At 41.4% G+C, this 26,610-nt stretch overlaps 1 protein-coding gene and 1 long non-coding RNA gene across 30 annotated transcripts in view; one reads left to right on the top strand and one right to left on the bottom strand.

Annotated features, from left to right (window-relative positions):
• TENM3 (teneurin transmembrane protein 3) overlaps nucleotides 1–26,610 on the bottom strand; it is a 2,750,454-nt gene that overhangs the window by 19,009 nt on the left and 2,704,835 nt on the right. For 23 of the 29 annotated variants that reach the window (XM_065545705.2, XM_065545707.2, XM_005556359.5 and 20 more), the window contains 5 exons: nucleotides 25,355–25,587; nucleotides 23,783–23,937; nucleotides 22,139–23,013; nucleotides 4,454–4,629; nucleotides 2,692–2,927 (listed from right to left, as the gene is read on the bottom strand). In XM_065545705.2, coding sequence (XP_065401777.1) covers nucleotides 2,692–2,927; nucleotides 4,454–4,629; nucleotides 22,139–23,013; nucleotides 23,783–23,937; nucleotides 25,355–25,587 — 1,675 coding nt within the window. The remainder of the gene's footprint in view (nucleotides 1–2,691; nucleotides 2,928–4,453; nucleotides 4,630–22,138; nucleotides 23,014–23,782; nucleotides 23,938–25,354; nucleotides 25,588–26,610) is intronic. The other 6 variants (XM_045391898.3, XM_045391901.3, XM_065545709.2 and 3 more) reach the window with 1 other exon arrangement.
• Nucleotides 10,705–16,047, top strand: LOC141410362 (uncharacterized). Its single transcript, XR_012435252.1, has 3 exons — nucleotides 10,705–10,814; nucleotides 12,250–12,380; nucleotides 15,236–16,047. It is a non-coding gene; the product is annotated as an uncharacterized lncRNA (long non-coding RNA).

The raw sequence follows: 26,610 nt of genomic DNA, 5'->3' as shown, positions 1-26,610 counted from the left end.
TGGTTTCTTATATGATTTTTCCATTTCTACTCCCTGCCTTTTTTACTTTTTAAACTTATATATATATATGGCTAGGTGTGGTGGCTCATGACTGTAATCCCAGCACTTTGGGAGGCCGAGGCGGGCAGATTACTTGAAGTCCCGAGTTCAAGACCAGCCTGGCCAAAACATGGTAAAACCCCATCTCTACTAAAAATACAAAAATTAGCCGGGCATGGTGGCGTGTGTCTGTAGTCCTAGCTACTTGGTGGGCTGAGGTATGAGAATCGCTTGAACCCGGGAGACGAGGTTGCAGTAAGCCAAGATCATGCCACTGCATTCCAGGGGTGACAAACGGAGACTCCATCTCAAACAAAAGAAACAGGAAACACACACACACACACACACACACACACACACAGTATAGACAGAGAGAATGATATCTCTATTATTTCCATTTAACCTGTTATTTCTAGTGTTAGGTTTATAGCAGTCAAACATTTGCAAGGATGTGCTGTTCACATAGCCCCTCTCTTGGGAAGATCTAGATGCAATGGCAATATGAATTTTAGAGAGAATTCATATTGTAAGGCTGGCTTTCCTCATTCTTTCATTTATTGGATAAATATTTGAGTGCCCACCATGTGACAGGCACATAGCTAAATTTAGGTCCACAACTTAAAAATGAACAGAATTTTCTGCTAGGAAATAATGCAACGTAAGAGAGGAGGCATCCTGTGTCTCAGGCAAGAGTGGAAGGGAAACGGGTGGCTCTTTGGGCTGATTCTCACTGTCTTGGTGGGCTCAGGTCTTTCTCTTCTCTCCCCTCTTTTCTACTTTGGCAGACTCCAGGCTCAGTCCTTAAACCAGATTTTCATATCATCACTTTCTCCCTAGAATTTCTCTCTCAGAATCCACAGAGGAATGAAATTAGCAGTCAGAGCTGGCACATCCAATCTTATCTTGAAAGTAAGAAACCCTCCCCTGTGATCTTGGCATTGTCTCTCTGAGAGCAATCAAACAGATCAGCTGGAGATCTCCTTTCGGTGGGATGGCACAGGCCATTTAAAATAGTGTATTTTCTAAAACGTCTTGCTGAGGCATTGTGGCTCTGCCATTTAGAAAGAAAGTAACACCCATGCCTGTGGGCACTGGGCTCTTCCTTCCTCAAGTGAGGCGTTTTCTTCATTTAGGATTAGGCAGAGAACCAGGGACTTCAGATTGGGTTTCCTCTCTTTCCCTCTCATCTTCCTAAGTTCTTTTTATGTCTTGCAAAGCAGTATTACAAAGAAAAAAAGTGCACGCTTACTTACAACTTGTCTCCAAGAACAGCAGGCAATATGTTATGTGGTCAGTTTCCGGACAAAGTATTTCCCACTCCTCCCTCTTGCCAGTGAAATTTTACTATCCAGCAAGCTCAACAGCCCTTTCCTATCCATCTGGTGTGTGAGTAGAAGAGGCTATCTGGGTGTGGGTCAGGGAATATATAACCATGCCTTTTCTTTTCTTGTTTTTTTTTTTCTTTTTGAGACAGAATCTTGCTCTGTCTCCCAGGCTGGAGTGCAGTGGCATGATCTCGACTCACTGCAACCTCTGCCTCATGGGTTCAAGCAATCCTCCTGCCTCAGCCTCCTGAGAAGCTGGGATTACAGGCACCCACCACCACGCCTGGCTGATCTTCGTATTTTTAGTAGAGATGGGGTTTCACCATGTTGCCCAGGCTGGTATCGAACTCCTGACCTCAAGTGATCCGCCTACCTTGGCCTCCCAAAGTGCTGGGATTATAGGCATGAGCCATCGCGCCCAGCCTGTTTTCAAAGTACTTTCACATTATCTCATCTGATTCTTACAACAACGGTGTAAAACAGAGGTAGTATAGGGTAAATTTCATTTATCTGCAATATTGCGCGCTCTCTCTCTCTCTCTCTATAGTCTTATCTTGTTATGGTATTTAGATATGTATAATCTATATCATAATATAGATATCATGATACAGATAAGGAAACAGATTCAGAGATGTTCTGATTCTCCCATAAGGTTTACTATTAGCAAAAAGTAGAGCCTCATCTGGAACCGAATTTTTTTGAACTCTAGTTAGGTGCTGTGTCTTTGGTGTGCAGAGTGCAGGGCACAGCGGTCATCCATGCCTTCGTGTCTTCTGATGAAGTCCTGCATCTGAGAACAGGTGTGACGCTGTGTGCATGCGTGCATGTGACCCCTGCTTCAGGACAGCTGAGCAAGGGAGGCCTGTGAACTAGCCTTGTGTTTTCAGTGGCCCAAGGCCCAGGGCTCTGGGAAGCAGCAGTGAGTAGAGGCAGCAAAAGGGGATGCAGGTGGCAGCAGCGTCTGGGGCTCAGCAGAACGAAGAGCAGCAGCTGGAGTCCACTTTGGGAATGGACCACGGCCCTATGAAAGTGACCTGGAAGATGTCTAGAGCTGGTTTTCATGGCCATTGCTTTACCTTCACTCCCGGTCTCCTTTTCTCTCTAGTGTCCTACTGCTTTTTCTTGGCCCTCTCACGACCTGACCTCCCTCCAGCCTCCCCAGCTGCACCTGCCAGAACAGGCCCACGTGGGACTGGAACCACACTGAGCGTGGTGCTCATACTCGGTGTAGACATAGCGGGGTGAGCAGGAGACGCAGCCTGCCCTCAGGGTCATCTGCACAAATCAGAGGGCTGCCGCTATCTCCTGCTCTACGACATGTACGTACCCTGAGCTTTCGACCAAAGACGTTAACTTTTCCTTGGGCTTGCTCTTTTCGGAATCTCCACTCCACCAAGTTTTGGCCGTTCTCACCAGGCAGAGTCATGTTTCTTTTGGCGACAGTTGGATTAGCGGTGCCGGCCAGAACGTGCGGCTCTGTTTGGTAGTGTGAGTCCAGGCCGCTGGCATAGATAATTCTAAGGGAGCCATCATAACCAATCTGGTAGCTGTTTCTTAACTGATCTAAAGAACGAGAAGCACAAAACATGAACTATTAGATATGGATTAAATACTTGGCCGGTTGTGCCCATTTGATGGGATCTAAATTTCTGATTGAGAGAAGGGGAATGAGAAGAGTCGGATGAGTTGAAATAACTTTCACTTTCATTGTTCAGATTCCTCAACAGGAGTTGGGATAATGGCCATCTTTTCTTTCCTATCCTTTCTTCCCCCCTCACTGTGAAAAATAACAGTCCATCCCAAGTCATACACTGGACCCAGTGCCTGTGGGGACAGGACTGTGGGTTTCTTGGTCACACCTGTGTTGGTGCTTAATGCAGTGTAGACATGTTTTCAAATAAAATAGATGATTGTGTAAAAAAAAAAAAAAAAAAAAGAAACAAGACTTTGACAACTTTGATCCCTGGCATTTCATGCTGTCAGAGGTTTGGCTAAATATTAAAGGCAAACTTTAGGGGAATTTGAAGTCCTTCTCCAGTTTAATAGACTTCTTTTTCTCATTTGCCTGATGAAATGAGAGCTCAGCCTCCATGGGATGTGCACTAAATAAATATTTTGTAAAGAGGCACATATGTGGTCTCTCAGGAGGGTGGTGTATACACCTCCAAGGTCTTGGAAGACTTCCCTCCCTTGCACCCAATCCCTGCATCTCCTGTCAAAGATCCTTTGAAAGGATTAATATCTATACCTTGAATACCAAAAATAGAAAGCAATGTTCCCTCTGAAATTGACTTCAATAAAGGAAGACATTTTATATTTTATACAAAAAAGCTCATATTGTAGACTACTGCCTCAGTTTAAAATTTTTAAATAATATAGGATCATTTGGGGAAGAAATGACTTCTAGAAATAGCAGTTTTAGATGGTTACAGAGATTACTTCATGGAACAGGTAAAAAAAATGAGTCTAAAGTTGAATATAGATTTACTAATTATTCTTAGAGTTGTGAACTCACAATTACAAATGTCATTGTAGACAGGTTTTTTCAAATTTAGAAAGGAATATGGCAAGGAGGGTCCTTTATGGAGATATGGCATCCAGATGACTATAGATGGAATGAAAAAAGGACATTCCAGGCATTACATGAATGTGTAGTTGTAATTTGGTTTAAAATTTCCATGATATGCTGATTAAAATACTGCATCATATATGGATTCAAAAAGTGCTATGTCTCAAACTACTGTACTGAGATGGTGGTCAGAAGACCTGCTCTGGAAAACTCTTAGGTGATGCAAAAATTGTCTGAGGATGCATGTGAAGGGCTGGAATGAAGTTGTTTTAATACATGGGAATGGAAATAGACAGTATTCCAAGGTTGAGAGATTATTTTATATGTGGTTTTAAAATATGTCTATATAAGTAAATAAATATTACATATACACTGTAGATTATGTCACCAATATTTCTAGAGGTTTATATTTTCATCTTCCCTTTTCTGGTTCATCTTGGAAACTGGGTGTTGGCACATCCTATCTGGGTGCTGGTGGTACTTTAAAATGATTCGTTTAAAATGATGCTTTCATGTTTACCTTGAACCATGGTGTAGAAAGAATCGATCGAGGACAGATTTGAAGTGATGCTGACATCTTCTTCTCGACTAGATGACTCGATGTCCACTGTGATGGCCTTGTCCATGTCCCCATGCAGGTTTGTGACCACTCCAGTGGGAAACGTGACGTTTGTCAGACGACCTTCACTGTCATAGCTAAATACAAGGGGCATTAACTTGGTGTTAAATAGGAAACTGCAGTTTCTTCTGACTTATAAATACAATGTGTAGCAATATTAGTTGCACAAATTTGGAGGAGTATTTGTCTTTGTGAGTGAGCTATGCAGAGTGAGGACTTCAAACATGCTTTGAAGTAATCAAAAACCTGTTTAACATAGAAAAACCTCACCGGTGAGAACACGAGTAAACAGACCAGCTCTCCATCTCAACACATGATTCTTTGAAGTGTGACCAAAATCCTCCTGCACATCTAATTTGCTGTTTCTAAGGGAACATGTTTGCTGATATTAAATTCCTTAGTATTCCTTCATATTTTCTACAGACTAGATTTAATTCACTGTTACATCGGTTCTTAAAGATTTACTGACTTACTCCCTCGGTGGCAGTACAGTACAGTATGTTTACGTGCATGTATGTATTTGCATATGTAAAAAATCCTTTTAGTATCTTCAAACATCCTCAACAAATTAATAAAGTAAGAACCTTTTAAAGACTATTTCTCAGTGATTGACATACTTCATAATGGTAAATTAGAGCTTGAATGCTGGCAGTGGTGATGACAACCCATTTTGTCTACAGTGATATTGCAAGAATGGGGGATATCTTGCATGACGATTTATTGTGTTCACTGAAATGAGATGCAATCTTTCCTGACATTTAATGATTATTTGTTTTTTATTACACGCTTACTCTTTTTAGCAGACAAATACAAGAGGAACTTATAATTTGAGTGTTAAAATACATTTTTAAAAGCTGTTCTGTGCTCATAAATATGCATCACAGAAGCAACATTTGACTGAAGAATTGAATTTCTGTGACTTTTATATTTGTGGCAGCACCAGAGAAAATTTCAAAAATGACAGTGTCGTCTGAAGAAAGAAAAAAAAATGCAAAATTCTGGATGAGAAATTAGGGGTTTCCTGGGGACCACAATACACTAAAGGATTTCAGATTGATTCTAAGACTCCTTCACTAACTGAAAGTTCCCAGTGAGATGGAGACCTGAATCAACATCCTCCTTACAATAAGCCCAGACACAGAACTAACAGAGAAACAACACTGTTAGAGAAAGACAGGTCACCAGGGGAGGAACAGAGTGACAGGGGATCACAATCATAGGTGAAAACATGGGGCAACACAGGAGTGACGTGTAAAAAAGGTACTTAGGTGATATTTTGGAATAAAGGGATAGAGAAGTGTTTTTTTTCTTTCCTTTTTTTTTTTTTTTTCCCAATTTCACTTGTTTATGAAATAGGGAGTTTTTAGTGAAACATTCATTTTGAAAAATGTGATTGGTCATTAGGAGAAGATTCTAGGTGAAAAAGAGAAGACTCCGCCAGGACAATGTTATGGTAGAAAGAGGGAAGAAAGAGAGGAGGAAGGCGAGGGACAGAGGTCTGTTCAGTGCCAGGTGATGAACTGATCCTATTAATTCCGTGGGGACAGTATCGGTCAGATCATGGGTTTGACTGACGTGATCTGACAACCTGCCACGCTGCTCAGCCAGCGGCAGGAACGGGCACTCAGGAGGGAGAAGCCAGGGATGGAGACGCAGAGGAAGCAAATGCACCATTAAGTGCAATCATTGTTCAGACTCACAAAAGGCAGAGCTGAAGATGTCCTCCCCGCCAACCCAAATGCCCCTAGCAAAGGAAGGCATAAATGAAAGAAATCCAACAGAGTTTATTGCTGTCATCACTTTTTTGAAGAAATTACTGCTCTTGAAGAAACAAACATGCACTGGTTTATTTATGGAGCAAGCAGCGCAGAGTTACAGAATTATTGACAAAACCAGCCTAAAGTTCTGTCGTTACATTTGGTATAAGTCTTGCAGCACATTACACATCTCATAGTATGATGTGAAGAACGTGCTATTGGGTTAAAAAAAATAACGCTCTTTTGAATGCCTCTACACAGGAGAATTCTGTATTGTACTATTTTCCCCCCTTTCGGAGATGGAAAATGAAAATATGAGGCGGGTAGCTGACTTGATCTGGCTCTCACTCTGTCTCTTGACTGGACCGTCACTGGAACTTTTGTGCAGCTGACCCCAGGCCCATTAGCCCTCCTGCAGATCACAGTGCCTGATTTAAAGCTGGGAACTCTGGCTGTATATAGATGGCACCGCCTGCAAGCAGCTTGCTGATTCATTCTCCTCTGCCCTTTTTTGACCCTTTTGCTGGTTTATATTTTCTAGCCTCATTCAATCTGAAGCAGAGACTTCACCTTTCTCCTGTAGAAAGCATTTCTGCAACCTCTAACTTTGCTATTTCATTGGCTTTGCCACACGTTCCGTTCCCTGCTGGGCAGGCATTCTGTATCACAGGACCCTGCGCGCAGGGAGATACAGCCCAGGAAGCCGAGCGTTCAGACTCTCACCTATTAGCCTTTGGTTCTTTGGGAAATAAATATACAAGTAACCTTTGCAGGTAGTACAGTTAGAATGACAGAGGGTTAAGCTGGGATCTTAGTGGCCCAGCTTAACAGGTTAGCCCTGGAAGTTCTGAATTTGTGCCTTCCAAGGAGTAGTTGAACCTAAGTGCAGGCACTAACAGGGCTGAAGTGTTTGCACAAGGAAGGCTGCTCCGGTGTCAGGGTCCTCAGAGCTCCTATGTAACCCGGCACCCAACAGTTTCAGAACAGCCTTTCTGTGCGAGCTAAAGTATGAGGATATTGTGAAAACAAAGAGAAGTCTGGGTGAGCAGAGGTCACATACGTGACAATTTAACTATGAAAAATGAGGGTCCTGTGAGGCTACCGTTCACCAGAGTGAGCAGAAGGGGAGCTGTGTTCATGCTGGCTTAGCTGGGGAAGAGCTGCACCCAGGTGGGGACCAGGCCAGGCCCCAGAACAGACGTGGGATCAGGCAGTCGGCGGGGGGCTCGGGTGGGGCTAGGAGGGCTGCGGAGCAAGGTGTCAGGGGGTGCAGGGGCCCGGCTGAGGCACAGTAGGCAGCACAGAGTCATACTGGAAGGAAGCCTTGGGTGGATCTCCTCACTGGAGAACATGAGGTGCTGAAGAAGGTTTAAAGAAAGCGAGGTTTTCATGAGGAACCTAAGGTGGGGGTGAGAGTGGCTCCCTGACTTGCCAATTTTACAAACCACGAAAAAAAAATCAGGGATCAACACAGGGTTTTTAAATTAAAAACTACTACCTGTTACTCCCATCGTTTCATAAATAAGGCCATTTAAACATATCACAGAGAGGCGGGACCTACCTTCAGGGTGAGTACTTTCAAAAGAACTGTTTATTATTATTATTATTATTATTATTTTTTGTGAGACAAGTCTCACTCTGTTGCCCAGGGTGGAATGCAGTGACACTCGGCTCACTGCAACCTCTGCCTCTCGGGTCCAAGCAATCCTCCTCCCTCAGCCTCCCAAGTAGCTGGGATTACAGGCCCCCGCCACCACGCCCAGGTCATTTTGTATTTTTAGTAGATAAGGGATTTCGCCATATTGGTCAGGCTAGTCTTAAACTCCTGACCTCAGGTGATCCACCTGCCTTGGCCTCCCAAAGTATTGCGATTACAGGAGGGAGCCACCACACCCGGCCAAAAGGACTGTTCTTTATTTATGTATATATTTATTTATTTTTTTTGAGACAGAGTCTTGTGCTGTTGCCCAGGCTAGAGTGCAGTGGCACGATCTTGGCTCACTGCAACCTCTGCCTCCAAGGTTTAAGTGATTCTCCTGCCTCAGCTTCCAGAGTAACTGGGATTACAGGCGCCCACCACTGTGGTAAGTTTTTTTCGTTTTTGTAATTTTAGTAGAGACGGGTTTCACCATCTTGGCCAGGCTGGTCTCAAACTCCCTACCTCGTGATCCACCCGCCTCGGCCTCCCAAAGTGCTGGGATTATAGGCACGAGCCACCGCGCCCGGCCTAGGACTGTTCTTTAAAAGCAATGAATAAAGCTTTCTAAAACATTCTCCACATCATTTTTTTTTTCCTTTCAGTGTGGATGAGTAAAAACTTTTTCACAGATTAGCACCTATGTCAACAGAAATGAAAACAAGACAAAGGAAAGACATTAAAAAAGCGACCCGGGGACTCTGACTAAGGGAGTGAAAGAAAGTAAGTCTTCCAAGACGACTAGCAGGTGCTCCCATACGCATCAGGCTAACTCTTCTTTACCTTGGCGAAGGGAAACCAGTGCACCAACGAATGGCCGCCTAGCCTCTGAATCGCTCTGACTCCAGGTCTTCAAAAGCCCTTTCCAACTACTAGATATGCCTCTGGGCAGATTCTCTGCTTATTTGCAACTGTGTGGCTCAATTGAATGTTGCTTGGCCTTAGTGGTGAACTAACCCTGCCCAGCTTGTAGATTTGAGAGGCAGTTTTCTTTTATTAGCTTTTTGAATGTACAATGCAATAGGCTCCAGGGAATTTGAATAGTACATCAACTTCATGCCCTCCATTGCATTCCTCTGGCCTTAGCCTCATGGTTTCAAATTCCTAACACACAGCACATGCCATCCTGCTCCTGCCTGGCCCCCCTTTACAAAGGACTCTCGCTGGAAAGGACAGATGTCCTCAGGCTCTCCTGAGGACCTACCGCGCTTTCACTGATGGGATGCCCTTATCTGAGGTTTATCTACTTGTTCGTCTTTAATTTGGATTGCATGTTTGCCTAGACTTGCTGTTTTAGTTTTTGTGGTATATTTTTAAGTTTCCTAAGTAATGGGATTATCGACAAACGCCTCAGAGAATAGCAGCCTCAGTCATTCTCAGCTGAGAATGCTACATTCAACCTGACATGACATTTTCCTTCTCTCTGCCCCTTGCAGATGTGAAGCTCCTAACGTTTTCCTTTTGCTTGGTAATGTCTCTCAGATATTTATCTTTCTATTCCCAGAGCTGTCCTAGACTTTTAAAATGGGTCTATCTGCCTCTTCCCATATGCACTGATACCAAATCAATCTTTTGAAACACCATGATTATAATACCTTTCTACTTAAACATCTTCAGTAGATGCTCAACAGAGAGTAAAATCAACTGATTTGGACTGTTACCAACCCAATATCAACAGCCTATTGATACTGCAAATTTCTTCACGTGGAAACCATTTGCAGTTCTCGAAAACTTTCTTTACAACTTGACAACGGGAATATTTATCGTCTTCCCCATAAAATGGCTTCTTTAACCAAAGGTTATGTTTTTAAAATTATCTTCTGCTTTTGAGAAAAATATGTGTCAATGAGAGCACAGCTTTAGAGCAGCGCCTACGCCGGGGCAGAGAAGTCATTCTAACTCTGGGGGCGGGCTAGTCTGCGGAGTGACGTGCTCTTTGTCCCTTCTGTGGAGTGTTGGTCCGGAATTCAGCCTGACCCTGAGGTGGCCTGACTCAAAGACGAGACCAGCCTATGTCGTTACATATATACTGGCGGCAATGCCCTCCCCACACCTCTGTCATTTTCACCTAGGGAAGCCGGGATGAGAGGCAGTGAAATGTGACTGCTTTCTCTGGTCAAAACCAAGCCTGTTCTGGGCAGGCAAGACAGCAGCAGATATTGGTTTGGGCTCATTCAGAAAGCCTCCAGATGGGATAAATGTTCAAGTTTCCTTATGAGTGGGCCTTCCCCGGGATCTTCCTCAGGGCCATCCCAGAACTAGCCTGCTTTCAGAGCTGCTTAGTGGGTTCCATGGGTTTGCTTTCAGACTTGGATCCCAGTAAGAACTCACATGAAGGACTTAATTAACCCATCTTTCTCCCACTCTCACTATAATGTATATGTGTGTGATGTGTATATGTAGTATGTGTAGTGTACGTGTGTGTATAATACACACACACACCCCCACAAACACACACACACACACTTTACACAGAGGGAGAATCTAATAGAGTTGCTTAGGTTCAAATTTCCTTCCATAGTTTAACAGCCAACAACAACAAAAACAAACAATCCCTCCATCTTGTCACCAGTGACCACAGTGCTTTTCCCACAACGCTAATTTGTAACAGCCTCTTATCTGTTGTTGAGGTAAAGTGGAACACAATGACTAACCCTGTCATGACTAAGCATGTAGGCATAAATCACTCCTGGATCCTCCTTTCTGAGGAGGGACATGTGCACAAACAGCGAACGTGGAACGGCGGGCTGATGCGGAATCTTAATGGCAATAATGTGATTTGCGAAAGCAACATCAAAAGATTTTACATGTAAGTCTTCTGAGAAGGAACCTGTGGTTTATGTATTTTAACGATTATCTCATAGACAAATCGTAATTTGTAGCAAGGTAGTAAGAAATCCTCAAAAATCAGGTTCTGGATAGAAAATGCTTCTATCACCAAGGGAAGTAGAGCAGTCGCCTACGCCACATCATGGCACCACCTGATTCTCCGCTGCCTGCTACCTACCTGTCATCAAAAATGGCAGGGAAAATGCGAAAGAAGAAAAAGACAGTATTACTTTACGTGAGTCTGGTCTCGGGGCTAAGGGGGTCCTGATGAGAAAGGGGTGAGACTTGTATGGGGTGGGGGTGGGTAACCCCAATGTGGATTTCTTTGTTGCTGCTGCATTTAATTAGGAGGTCTGGCTGATGGGGTGAACTCTGACCCGCGCTTTGCTCCATAAAACCAGAAAGGGTAGCAGTCTGCAGTCAAGCTGCTATTCTTTTTTTTTTTTTTTTTCAAACACCCCAGCTAACATGAGTTCAGAGGCATGTAGACAAGGGCAGAGCCTCCCCCACTCCTCTCTGGTCCAGCCCTTTTGAACACTGAGCATAGTGATAGATGGTCACAGAAATGACATTTTCTTCAAGGATCAAATTCAAAAATAGTGACCCAATGCCTCTTTCCTTTCATAGTCATTACCACATCATGGAGAACTGACAAAGTGGTAACGCTCAGCGCTGAAATTCGCAGGCCTTGAGACAAAGGCATCCAAGTCAGGGCATTCCAGAATTAGTTCCCGTAGGGATTCGAAGGATTCTGGGTTAGCCATCATTAAGAGAAGAATCATGTTTAAGCCAGTCTTTTTTTTTTTTTCTTTTTTAAATTGTTTATTGAGTGAGGAAGGCTGACATGGGTAGGATACGCTTATTTGTTTAGCAATCCGGTCTTGAAATGGAGACCTCCTAGACGGCTGATGGCAAGGAAAATTTTTGCTCCAAAGAATCTGTAAAGCAGAACTGTGCATGCCCTCATCCTCCTGGATTTATTCCATGGGTCTGGAAGTGCTCAGAGGAAAAACTCCTCCTTCTCTTTTGTTCTCCTTGTATCCTGGTGCTTGTTCAGCCGTACATAGACCCACACCCTGGCAGTGAGCGAGGACAAGGAGGGCTGTGGGAAGCTTCTAGTAAGTGGGAAAGATTTTTAAAAAGTAGGTGCCCATTTGGAAAGAGAAAATTCTATTTATTTACTATAAATTGCTATTTCTACCACCAACATTAACACATAAGATACTAGTGTGACTGAGATGCAATATGCATAACTGTTTTAGCAGAGGGAACATGGTAATTTTTGTCAAGTGCTGTTTCTTTTGGAATACACCTTGATAGGGGCCTATAAGAAGGTGGAAAGAAATGGTAGAATCACATATTTTCTTTTGAATAGGAAGTGATTTTTAATTACTAAGGAGTCTTTTATGTTACAGGTGAGGACAAGAAAATCCAGAGAGGTGCTCTGACTCTCCCAGTCATGCAGTTAGGAGTAAGCAACACAATCGGGACGGGAACCCAGGTTTCTAGTTTCATCTTATGAGTGTCAACGACTTGGAAAACGGAGGTGAGTAAAGAGGAAGGGGAAGGAAAAAGAGTCTAAGATGAGACAATATGGAGACTAAGATGTTACCTACTCACAAGCTTTAAGAGAGAACATGAACATTGTGCAAAGTGCAAGAAGTAAGGGGAGGCAACGGAATGACCACATTTGGGCAGTTAAGGAGCAAAACGGAGCAAAGAAAGAAGATCAAATACAGAAAGTGATTGAAAATACAAGGGAAGATACAGATTGGAAGATTTCAAAAAATGAGGGACAGAGCATCCAGTAGGAGAAAGTGGATCCTTGAGTATTAACACAGTTGTTGTCTTTTATTATGAAGCCACAGGAAACTCCAGTCTGTAAACTCACATATTTACACCTTTTTTTTCCACTTGTACCCAGATCTTCTACGCTCCCTTTCAATATGATTTGATTCACGCTCATAGCTTCGGCTCTCTCAATAGCTCTCGTGTCCACATATTTGGAACTGTCCTCTCCTAAGTTCCAATCAGACATTTTTTTTTTAATCACATGCTAGACTGTGCTACGGTACTCTCAAAGTCATAATTTACAAATCTGAACTCATCTTTTGTTGATCAATGCACAATTCTTCCCTGTATCTCCATATCCGCTAGTCACCTAAGTTGGGAAAACAGAAACTCATCCTTGATCCCCTTTCTCCCTTACCTCTTACATTCAGACAGCAAGTTACATTTCATTTCCTAATGAGCTGACTGACCTAAACTGCCTCCTAACTTTCCTTTCCTAACCTACTTTTCTACCTTAAATCTATCCTTACATTGTCACCAGACTGGCTGTGTTGCTGTCCCCGTTAAACTCCTTGAATAGAGATCCGCCTACCCCGGAGGGAAGATCCACCACAGTCCAGCTCTTAGCGGTGCAAGCTCTGCTTGGGCAGAGGCAGCATCTCCTTCCCTGGTTTCATCTCCCTCCTCCCCACACACATTCGATGCTCCTGTCATTCTGAGCTGTGTGTTCTTTCCAAAGCCTGGCACGTTCTGCTCCTGGGTAAATGCTTTCCTCTGGCCTAGAAGTCTTTTTCTCTCTCTTCTGGGTAGCCTTTATTCACAACTTGCAACACTGATCTTAAAAATTACCTCCCTTGGTAAGTTTTTCTTGCCACATCCTGTCCCCAATTCTCAATCGGATTTAGATGCTCTTCCTCTGTACTTGCACGGCCTGTCGAACAACTATCTTAGCACTTACCCTTCTTATCACTGTTTACTTGTCTTTCTCTCCCAGTGGACTCTGAGCTCCTTGAAAGCAGGGAATGTGTCACCTAGCTCTGCATTCTCCAGCACCTAAGGCCAGTACCTGGCACATAATAAATTCCTATTGAATGAATGAGCGCATGAGTGAATAAATGAAAACCAGGAAATTAGGGGCTAAATAGGAAATGCTTGATGATCAAAAAGCACAGAAAACTTCCCACCTTATCAAAGCCTAAGAGTCTTGAAATAATTTAATAATTTGTCAATCTGTTTGCTTTTGCAATGTAGCACGGAAAAGGCTTTCATTTTCTTTTAGGTGGCATAGCTGCTTTTGGAAACGGTGCCTCTCAGAGGCTCATGTTGCCTGGACCAGTCCCATACGGGATTAACTATGCTTGTGGTTAATTGTTGTGTTAAGGAGAATGAGGTACACTTTAAAAATTAAGTGAAAAAACTAGAAATCTTTATTAAATTAGTAATGGGTGAATGAACTAATCTTTCATTGGATATGCATACACAGATATGAACATGAAGATAAATTCCTGGGCATAACCTTTCTCACTAGCTCTAAATTATAAATAACCACTGCATAAACCCATTCTGACCTTCCTTGAGGGTTTAAAGGTTTGAGGTTTAGTCATCCTGAATATTTTTTGACTTCTTTAGGAATAGTCGGATGCATTTAGATACTCACATTGTGCTCCTCCAGATATAACATTCCTGTAACCTTTCTTTTGTTACTATAACGCTAACTGACCTAGCTTAAAAACATCATCCTCTATAAATCAGTACTTTCTTCTAATTTTGGCAAGGCTTATGCTTGCCTTTATTAGAACTTGGTTCCATCGTTCCTTTCTTTCTTTTTTTTTTTTTTTTGAGACAGAGTCTCGCTCTGTTGCCCAGGCTGGAGTGCAGTGGCATGATCTCGGCTCACTGCAAGCTCCACCTCCTGGGTTCAGGCCATTCTCTTGTCTCAGCCTCCCGAGTAGCTGGGACTACAGGCGCCTGCCACCACGCCCGGCTGATTTTTTGTATTTTTAGTAGAGACGGGGTTTCACCGTGTTAGCCAGGATGGTCTCGATCTCCTGACCTCGTGATCCGCCCACCTCGGCCTCCCAAAGTGCTGGGATTACAGGCATGAGCCACTGTGCCCAGCCCCATCTTTTCTTTTCTAGAGTTTGAAACAGAATGAGGTCTTTCTTCTAGCTGATGCTTGACTTACATTCATTAAATGCTTAATCAATTAACGACTTTAAAATACACTAAGTTTTTCAGCCTTTGCTTTTTATACACTGTTTTTTATTAAAAAGCCCAGTCATGGGAAAATCTAAAGTTATATCAGACCTACACTCTTAAAATACACTTAAAGAGAACAAAAAGTAGTTTTTAGAAAGCTCTACAAAGGAGTATTTCTTTACATCAATATTTTCAGAAGTTGTGGGGGTCTCTCTTGAAGAACCATAGATTCACCAAACTTTGGGATGAACTTGAAGTCTAGGAAATCTTTTTTGAAGTGTGTCAGTATGTGTGTTTACAAGAAGTGGCAGTGGTGATGATGGGGTGGGGAAGGACAGTGTTGCTAAGTGAGGGATTAGAGTGACTTGAAGCATGTGGATCGTATCCCCAACCATCCTATCTCCTTCATAGACTGCCTTCCCCAACTTGGACAGAGCTCCAAAGAGTAGTGCAGTGTCCACGCTGGTTCTGCGTTTGCAGCCTCAAGATATTCTGACACCACTCTAGGATCCTGAAACACAGGCCAAGGACTTTCTCTGTGTTGAACACCTTCCTGGGAGGCTAAGGAGTTACAGAATCCAGGAGTGAGAGCTGCTGGCATTGATTTTATTTTGATGTCAGAGGAATGAGCCACAGATGCTGGAAAGTCTCTAGAAAACACCCAATTGTCAATCTTCAGTTCTGTGATTGTAAAACATGAAATGTTCTCTTGCAATCATCGTCCATGTGTACACTTCTTGCTTTATTATCAATCATTTTAAATGGCTGGTGTACACAGCTTAGTGTTAGGGTAAATCACCTGATAATCACTGTGTAAGGGAAGCTGATGATGCACACGGATATGAGGCCATCAAATCATCTGTCTAATCTAGACAGTTGCATAATGAGTTTAAAGAGGAAACTGGACACTTGTGGAAGCTGCATTTACTCTAGAGCCATTATGGAACAAGTTAGCACATGTGGAACATTGATTTGCCAGATGGAACGCCCTGAAAGAGTTAATTCAACCTTGCAACTATCAACACACTCCAGGGACACAGCTGATGAACTGAGAATATCTGACTTATTTTTTGTGTAATTTTTTGAGTAATCTGAATAACGTACTATTTCCCCAGTTCCTTGTCTCCTTTGAAACCTGGGCAGAACTAACGGTTTTTAAAAACTACACTGCTGAAGGGAACTGGAATAGATCAAGTATTAATAAAAGTATTGCCTTAATAGTGTTCAGGTTAATGCTTGAAATGTCCAGCAGCCACTTTAGAAATTTGCCTATGCATTTTTTTTATTGATGTCCCTGGAAATACATGTTTTGGTTAATAATTTAAAGCAAAATTATTAAGCAATTAAACAAAACAGCAAAAATAGAAATAAACTATTCTACTAAATCAAATATTTAAAATTCTATCAATTTTCCCATGATTTTAAGTGATCTGCTGATAAAATCTCTTACAAATCATTCTTAAACTCCTAAATGTTTTCTTCCATGAAGAAAGAAAAAGGAAAAGGAAAATAAAGCAGGTGGCTGAGCACCATTTTTATGTGTGTGGATGAGTGTGTGTATAAGTGTGTGTATGTGTGTGTGTGTATAAGTGTGTGTGTATCTATGAAGTGGGCTGCTCAGTTTTTAATGCAGTTTTTGGCAGAAATAACAATGATGCATGGTTTCAGTGTTTGAGTTTTTAGGGCTGGATGGCAAATGCCTGTCAAAGGAAAGGATATCCTCTCAGTTTTGTCCTGTGGAAGACACCTGTATAATTCTTCTTCTTCTTCTTTTTTTTTTTTTTTTTTGAGATGGAGCCTCCCTCTTTTCACCCAGGCTGGAGTGCAGTGGCCTGATCTTGGCTCACTGCAACCTCCGCCTCCTGGGTTCAAGCGATTCTCGTGCCTCAGCCTCCTGAGTAGCTGCGATTACGGGCGAGCGACACCACGCCCGGCTAATTTTTATATTTCTAGTAGAGACAGGGTTTCACCATGTTGGCCAGGCTGGTCTCGAACTCCTGACCTCATGTGATCCGCCTGCCTCAGCCTCCCAGAGTGCTGGGATTACAGGCGTGAGCCACCGCGCCCAGCTGATACCTCTATAGTTCTTCTAACATTAGAAGCGATTACCGTGGTCACTTCTGTAAGGAGAACAGAGCATGGCACCACAGCCAGGCTGTTTAAACAGGATTCAGTGTCAACAAGAATGGGCATATCTTTTCTAATTAATGATATCTTTTCTAATTAATGAATAATTATCATTGCGTTTTCCTGCGTTATTTGTGCTTTTGGTATACAATTTTGAACTTGAAATAGGCTTAGGTGTAGCACATGCGCTGTTCACACCGCCTGTCTTTCCTCTTTGGGGATCCCTTCTCTGAGGCACTCCTACAGCATGAGAACGGATGTCAGTGGGAGGCGTGCGTTTGCCATGGGCACTGAGTTAAGTTCATTAAAAAGAAATGGTTCAGAAGCTCATTCTGAAATTGCAAAGCTTGAATGAGGGACAATAAACCCCCCAAATGAGAAGCCGGAGACCCATATATACCTACATAAATGTGTAAAAGCTGAAACTCATTGATTTGCTCTGTGAATCTGAATATAGCTCACAAAAGATCACAGAGTTAGCTCCACAAATACAGAGCTCCAAATATTCAAAGTCCCAAGATTTAAAAAAAAAGTCACTAGCCTGCTGGTGTGCATGTACATATCGGCCAGAATTCATAGTTTTTCATGTTGTCTTCTTTAACCAGAGAGAAGAGCCTCTAGATATGCCCAAACGGTTTGTATTTGATGTGGGTAAGCAAGCAGAGAACTGTGAAATGCCATTTACTATTAAATAACTTATTCTATTCCCCAATTCAACACCCTGGATTTCCTTTCTTTGTGCATTTGAGTGTAAGAACCATGGTTTCTTTTGGGGCATACACTTTTTAAATAATAAATATTTAGCAGGTGAGATCTTTTTAGTTTCCCTGGAATTACTCTGGCTAAGGAATCATTGTGTGTGGCCATTGTTTAAAGTGGTATGAAGAGCAGCATGAAGCAGTCCCTAATACTAACTGAAGACACGGTGTCTTCACACAAGGGGACCCTGTTAGCTAGTTGGGGTCCTTTCCACGGGCCAGCAAGTCAATGGAACAGGAGGTCAGAGCCAAGATGGTTTACTCAGTCAGTAATGAATATTTAGCTCATGAAACATATTAGTCTAACTCTGATTTCAAAGCTGAGTTAGAAACCATCTGATACCTAATGTAGTCTTCCCACCATACCATCCAGTAGCATGCCTAAAAATATTGGCCACTTCTCTAATGAATCACAATAGGGACATAATAATTACAAGTAACATGGAGAGAAACTGCTGCCAAATAGCAGGTGATATCTCTAGTTTTCAAAATGACAGTTATCATGCTAAAGAAACCCATCTGTGTACCCTGAAGAATCACCCTATCTACTTTACTGGTGATAACAACTTATCAGGAATCAGGCTTTCTTCTCCTAGAATCCTTTCTGATACCAGATACAATAATATCCTTTACCTGTATTTGCATGGGATAAGTTTTCTGTGCTTACCACCAACATTTCAGAAGTAAGTGCTATCAACAGGAAGTTTTTTTCTGTTTCATTATCGGACTAACAAGATCAACTGAGGAAGTCCTTATTTCATAAAGCAAAATACAGTGAGCAAACATGCCATTTTGGGTAAATATTTTTAAAAATCAGTAACAAAAATGGCTAATGTTAACATTTTCAACATTCACTATTGGTACGGAGGTGTGAACTAACTTAGAACGCCAAAGAGCATTTATAGGTATTCTCTCAGTGGAGCCTTGGCAAATGCCAGCTTTTGGTTCTACCAGACTCTTCTCGGCAAAGAAACACTGACCTGTCTACATCTTTGATTTATTCTTCTATTTCTTAATTCAACAAATAGCTACTGGGAGAGTTCTATATGCACGGCAACATTCCAGGAGTGGTGGGAACCACAAAGACTATGAAAGTTTGCATTTTATGAAATACTTCTACATTTCATTTTGTACTTATACCAATACTGTGACATGTTAATGGTACACTAAAGTTTGTACCAAGAAAAAAATAAAAGAAAAACATGTAAGGTAAGTAATTGGAACTAATTCTCTTTTAAAATTTCTTTGGAAGGAACTATGACAAGTATATTTTTATCAGTAGGCAAATTTATTGATTCCAGATCTTCTTCCATCTGTTTCTATCCTACAAAAGCTTTAATCTCAAGGCTTTTTAAACACCAGGCTAGTTAGAAAGCTGGCCATATACAAATGGGAATTTGAGCTGAAAAGTTTAACTTTTCTGTGCAAGGTATTTGTGCAGGAAGATGAATATAGAGCATGTTATCAGAGCTCAAGGGACTGGTGTCATGAAAGTCATAGAAAACAGGTGTTTTTCAGTGGGGGGGTGGCAATTCTTTGTCACAGTCTCGTTGTGGTTTTGGTAACACTCCGGACATTGTCAAACCTGTCAAATCCCTTCTTTGTGAACTTACTGGCTACCCTTTGTAAGGTCTAAAGTAGACACATAGACGCGTGGCACTCTAAAAAATGAAGGGAAATATTACAGATACGTACTAATATTCTGGGAGTAGGCCAGTTCACCAATAACTACAAAAACAAAGGCATTCCGACAGGGACTCAGAGGCCCCCCGCTGCCTCTATTAGGATGCTCACATCCCACCGCACCACCAGGTCAGGAGACAAACAGCAGAAACTCTGTTGTCAAGGCTCTGATGAGTAGCGACAGGCGTTGAGTTTGCCCATTAACAATCTCCGACTTACACAGACGGTACGTGCTGCTGTGTCTGAACAGACAGGGCTGCTGCAGGGGCGGCCTGATAATGACACCTCCCCCCACCCTTTTCTTTTTGTGCATTTCCTTCTGAATGTGTTTTAAAGTTTCGGACCCTTAGGAGAGGCCGGGCCTTTGCTCTTTCACAGCCAAATTACAAGAATGTATGGGAAGAAAAAAATGATCGTTTGTCATTCTGACATGATAATTCTGAATTCCTTGGGTTAAAGTGCTCTTTTTTAACACATTATTTTGAAAAGTGCATAAAGGTTTCTTAGACATTTTTTAGTCGTCTTTGCCGTAGACAGCTTATAAGGAAAATTAACAAAACACTGGTTTTTAAAAATAGTATTTCTGTTAATTTTATTAGAAAAGTTAATTTTATATATATCATATATATAAAATTGTGAGGGTGATATTTGGTAAGATATTTTAATAATGCTTTTTGGAATAGTTTAGTTGCCCTGACAGCAATTTATCTAGCTCTAAGATTTAATAGATATACTTTAAATAAGAAATGTAATGAGTCAGTATCGGTGAAAACGTGATTTTGATGTGTTTTAATTAATTAAAACCTTTCATTCTTTAAAATACTGTTTTCCCATTATAAACAAGATTGGCTTGCCAACCTAACCCCTACTTCAGCCAGTCTGCTGATTCCTAAGTCTGAAATTCTTGGAGGTTATGTGTTCATAGAGAAATGCATCTTCTTTTTTGCACTATCATTTCTTTAAAAGGTAAAAAAATCCAAACTGGTTTATACTATCCCACATTAGCGCCACCAGTGACATTTCTCTAATTTTCCAAACTTGATTAAAATGCATTTGTAGGCCATAAGCAAAGCCCTGTGTCTACTGCAGGAAGTTCAAGTGTCCGCACTAACCCGTACGATGAACTCCTGGGAACGAGTAAGGACACATTCAAAAACGGCCCAGAGAGCAGGGTCTGAGTAGTAGACTCTACTAAAAACTTATTTCTCTCTGTTTCCCCTGCTTTCAACTAAACTGAAACCCTACCAATGCCGCCACTGTCTCCTGAAGATCTTATAATCAGAGCAGCTCTCCTGCCCAGTCTCATCTCATGGCAGCACTTTTCCTCTGCTCTTTTTTGCCTCGTTGGCAGTCTAGCCTGCTATCACTTTGAAAACAGTGCAAAGGAAGTGCTTTCCATTAACTTCCAATTTATTCCTTTCCTATTGCGATACTAAAATGAGCAAAAGGAATGCTAAGCACAGAATTTTAATGCAATTCAATTGAAAAGGTTTGTTCCTCTGACAAAATCATGCTGCTGGGTAACATTCATTTTATTAAAAGGGAATCTGTCGAAAAAGAAAAGCAATTCAAGCTACAGGAGAACTAAGCTTTATGTATAAGATACATTCCAGAAAAGTTGTACAGAAAGGATTTGTATATTGAGTCATTTTTTTCTACTGACTTTTATTATAATTTTAGAGGTGTGCTCCTACAGAAAGAAATACTTTTGCTTCAGCATATCATGGTGAAAATCACACTAAGGAACTCAGGATTCATTTCAAAGACTATTTTGCATTTGTCAACATGCCATCCCTGCACATCTCATTTCGCCTCATGGCTTGCACAGCTGAGTCAAATGAACAGGCAATTGAGAACGCGTTTATACATGCCATAACATACACAACGGCTGACTCTCCCTTCACTCTCAGTGACTCCCGAGATGTGACTGTTCAGACAGCACAGTGCCCGGGCCACCACTCCACGCTATCTATTGCAACACCCTGGCTGAATGAGCCTCCGACCTCTTCACATGCTTTCAGGCAACAAATGGCAATTCCTGACTTCACTTAGTTGTAAGGTTCTTTGAGGCACAGTGTAGTTTCTCCGGTAACTGATTACAAGAACTTAAGCCCTTTTATGTAATCAGCAAAGTTCACTGTAAATGTTTTAGAAGTTTTTCTTCAATGCAAACTCCTGATACAGCCAGCATTATCAGGTGGGCAAACCTAGAGCCAAAGGCTTTATGCCCCAAACCACAGCTGCAGGATGCTTCTCAGAAGGTTTGCTGCTAAGATGCTAGGTCTGTTTGAAGCAAGATGTTAATCCTTAAGTAAAGGTAAATTTACCATGAAGCCAACTGAAACTTAAGCTTTGGGCTTCTCCCTCACATGGTCCCTCCCCTTTCCAAGGCCCTGCATCTAACTTTGTATCTTGCAATTTTGTCTTCTTTCTCAGAAAGAGGAATCTAATTTTTTTTTCTTTAGAGATACGTTCTGGCTCTGTTACTCAGCCTGGACTGCAGTGGCACAGTCATAGCTCACTGTGGCCTCGAACTCCTGGGCTCAAGCAATCCTCCCGTCTCAGCCTCCCCAGGAGCTGAGACTACAGGAATGAGCCACCATGCCCAGCCAGGATCCAAAAACTATAGAAGCTCTAGGCTCTCAAAGACATGGAATCCTTCAGCCCTTAAGATTATATTGTTATTATAGATGATATTATTGTATCACAGTATTTTATAATCAGAGTAGAATTTTCATATACTTACTCAAAAAAAGTTGTCCATCCAGTTTCATCGCTTTTAGTGGCTAAAAGGCCACTATTGCCATGGTAAGTAAACAAAACTAATTCTAGTCCTTGAGCAGTCATGCTTTTCAAACATCCATTTGTTCCTATCGTCAACCATATCACTTGGTTATCGGGAGACACCACTCGAACTGGCATGCGATTTGGGTCCCGTCTAATTCTAAGGGTGTTGCCATTGCTGTCCGTCACAGCAGTAATATCATTGTCATTGCTGTAGCTAAAATTGTACAGGTAGTCACCAGTGACTAAACTTACAGTATATTGGTGAGTACCATTGATGTCGAAGATGTAGAGTTCTTGATCAGTTGGAGATGCAACTTCATAAAAGTTCATAGAGTTAAGTAAAGGCTTATTCTTTGACACAGCCCTGATCCGGATATTCCCTAGATCTGCAATATACAGTGTACCATCTGGAGAAGCAGCCAGGGAGGATGGGGCATTGAGTTTGGCATCCTTGGCATAGCCATCTCCACTCTGGTAACAGTCACAGTTGGCATCATTTTTGCAGTCACACTCTGAAGGTATTCCGGCCACTAAGGAGATTTCCCCATCTGTTGTGACCTGCCTTATCCGGTTAATTTTCTTCTCATCAGTTTCAGTAATGTACAGGACCCCACTGTAGGACACAGCAATGGCAGTAGCTGATTCCAGTGTTGTCTGCACTGCGTGCTTCCCCACGGGATATTCCACTCCAGGAACCTGACAGTGCATGGGCCGCCCAGCAGCAATGCGAACCTGACGATTTTCAGTGATCTGTAAAACTACATTATTATCCAGGACATAAATGGAGTTATCCATAGGGTTAATGGCTAGGTCAGTGGGCCATTCCAGACGTACCTAAACAAAAAAAGAAATTAGTCAGTTACTGCACTACAGTTAATTCGCCAGAAGAGTAAATTAGACCATTCAGGGAAATTGGCATTAATCTGAGATAAACTGTTTTGTAATAGTTTTTTCAATGGCCTCAGTAAAATAAACAAAAAGTAATGAATGAAGATAAATACAAGAAATAACACTTTCTTTTAAAATTCAGCCCACAGTAAGATTTGCTAGTTATAGGCAAATAGCAAATAAGCCTCTAAGTAGTGAGTCAACAGATACCAATGAGTTATGAACACACATGTTCCTATGGCAGCAATAACCACCAAATGTTGGGGCTTTCTAGGTTATGAATAGATTCGTGTTCTATTGTGTTTTCAATCAGCCTAACAGTAAACTTTCCAATTCTAAATATAAGTCCCTTGGGACTAATCATAGTGGGTTCTCTCTACTACTCAAGGAGCTCATGCAATCAAAAGATTAGAGATTTAAGCTGTTTGGTTCTTTTTAGAATATCTGCATGCTGCTACTTTACTGGTATTTTATTACAAATGCTTAGCATTTCTTAGTGATAACTGTTCTGTATCCCACTGAATTCATCAAATGCAGAATGACACAAGAAAATAACTTTTTATTAGCTCCTGTGATACATGTAGATGGAACTGCCCTATCAGAACCACTGCAACACATGATACATGCAGTTTCCTATGGTGCCATCACAGTCTACTGACTGAATCAGTCAAGTCACCCAGAGGAGAAACAAACGAGCCAACTCTGTGTTGATCACCTGGCTGATGTGCATGCTGGTGTCACAGGTTAAAGGTCTGGCTGAAGTCAAATCGTTAGAGCCCAGGAGAGTTGATATGATTCCATTTTGGTCAACTTTCCTAATCATGGTTCCATCAACAAAGTAGATTAATCCATTCTTATCAATTGCCATTCCTGTATTTGAGAGAAGCAGGTATTAGTACTTTTTCAAAAATGGTTACTTTTGATTAACTATTAGGCCCATTATTAAACTCAATTATTTAACCCCAGTGACGACATCGGTGACAGGTAGCAGGTAGGGCTGCAGATTGCAAACACATTAGAAAAAAAACCAGCATAGGTATTTATAATACAAATAAATTAAAAATTCAGTAAGGAGGCAGGACATGGGGGCTCACGCCTGCCATCCTAGCACTTTTGGAGGCTGAGACAGGCAGACTGCCTGAGCTCAGGTATTTGAGACCAGCCTGGGCAATATGGTGAAACCCCGTCTCTACTAAAAAATACAAAAAAATAACTGGGTGTGGCAGCGTGAGCCTGTAGTCCCAACTATTCAGAAGGCTGAGGCAGAAGAATGGCTTGAACCCGGGAGGCAGAGGTTGCAGTGAGCCGAGATCACGCCATTGTACTCCAGCCTGGGTGACAAAAAAAAAAAAAAAAAAAAAGAAAAAGAAAAAGAAAAAGATTCAGTAAGGAAATAATCCAATTTTGTCAGAATCTCCTGTGAGTATATGAATCACACAGGTAATACCTGTATGTTCCAAATATAAATTATAATGATTATATAATGTTGTGGTCTATAAATTATAGAACCAGCTTCAAATTCCATTCCAGCTAACTTACAGCAACCATATTCTTCTAACAAAAATAGATCTAAGTCAAGGTTAGTGTTTTGTTGACCCTGTTACAATGAAATTTTCTATGATGAATAATTCAGTACAGATACTTTTTTCCAGTCCTTGTTCACATAATAGTCAGTAGCTATCATGAAAAAAATAAAGGCCCCAAACCAGAAACATTGTATTGAGTGGCATAATACATGAGCAAGGAGTCAGTCCTGCCTGGTTTAAAAGCCTTTATCAGGAAGAATTTTTTAGCCCTTGTTACCTCCAAAAATTCCTCGCAGCAAGGATTTTTTCCCATGGCATAGAAACAAAAGTTGAACAGGTCCAAAGAGGGTGAGGGCTCACAGGGTTGCTTAGTGATGGTTTTTAAAGAAGCCTGGGACTCATTCATGACAAAGAAATTCCAGGACTATGAAAGAATTTGGATACTTCCTTGAAGTTTAACAGGATGTGACCTGAATTATATAGAGTAGTTGCTTCATTCTTTGAAGAGCTGAAAAAAGGGTATGATAATAAAGAATGCCAAGAACCTAATATTTACTGTAAAACCAAGTTAGGATTCTAGCAGTTTCATGCTACATGGCTTTTAAAAACCCTAGATGTGAAACAGCTTTTCAGAACACTGTCAAAGGTAAAAAGTTAGACTCAGCATTAAACATGAGAAGGCACTAAATGGATTTTCTACCTTTTTTTTTTTTTTTTTCAAATAAATAAAAAGAAATCCTCAAATCGCCAACTGCCAGTACCTTTGGGACTCATGAGTGTGGCTTCCACGGCCTTCCCTCCATCCCCACATCTCGCCTCGTCAAACGGAAGGCACTGCTCCCCGGTTCCTGCGACGACTTCTGCATTTTTAGTCAAGTCTTTTGCCCCTGTAAGTGACTTTGGGCGATAAATTCTGCGGGTGTTTGTGTCAGAAACGTACAGATCTCCTGTGACTGGATCCGTTGCAAGGTAGTATCTATGAGCTGGGTTGCTGCTGTGAAAGGATCATACATAAACATCAAAGGGAGTTACTCCTAATACACAGAGGGAAATTAAAAGCAAAGTAAAACAGATCATGAGAAACTGATTCTAGTCTGGAATACATGATCAAAGATGAGACATGAATAGTACTGTCTATTTAATAATGACTTAAAAGAATATGCTCACAGGTAGGATTTCTCTGATATTACTGTTTGTCTTCCTTGCCTGATGCTGAGGATTCAACAATTGACTAACAGTCATCTTAAAAATATTACCTTTAAAAGGCACCATGTGTCTAGCCTAAAACAAAGAAAAAAATTCTCTAAATCTTTTTTGCTCAATGCAAAGCCATTAAAAAATGCCCCTGAATGAGGGACATAAAGTTTATTCCAGGCGAAGGATGTCTCCATCAAATTTTCCTAGAAGTACAATACGCTACTGATTCCACTCATACCTCGCCATAGGGTATTATCCTTTCAAACTAAACACCCTCCCCTTGAAGAAATGAGCACTTTATCTGTCTCGGTTGCTCTATCATAATCCAGAAAAGTGCCAATGTTTGTCCGATGGGGTTAAATATTAAAATGAGGTCATTCAAGTGTATGGGGGAGTCTCATCTGGTGGCCTGTGGCAGTGAGCTAGGATGCTGGATCCTTCAGTTTTCTTTCTAAAGTTCATATACTGAGCTGCTCTGAAACCTGCCTATGAATTTAGTGACATACAAAATGTAGTGCCTCAATTTTATAAATATAAAGAAATGCAAATGTAAAACATTTTATGTCCCATTACTTGTAAAAAATGATAAGCCCAACACTATCAAAGAGGGGACAAATTATGACATATTATTGGAATTAAAAAGCTAATATCCTTACAAACACTCAACGCCACATTCTTAAAATTAATGTAATCTTGTACATGTGCCAAGATTGCTTTCTGAAAAAAATCTGAAAAATAATTTACATGATTTGGTGTCCCAACCAAGATGTCAACATGATGGGAATCTATCAAACTCCATTGATCTTCTGATGACGAACTT

This window comes from Macaca fascicularis, chromosome 5, assembly GCF_037993035.2.
Source record: "Macaca fascicularis isolate 582-1 chromosome 5, T2T-MFA8v1.1".
In the NCBI taxonomy this organism is placed as follows: Eukaryota; Metazoa; Chordata; class Mammalia; order Primates; family Cercopithecidae; genus Macaca; species Macaca fascicularis.
This window is presented reverse-complemented; position numbering and strand designations above follow the sequence as displayed.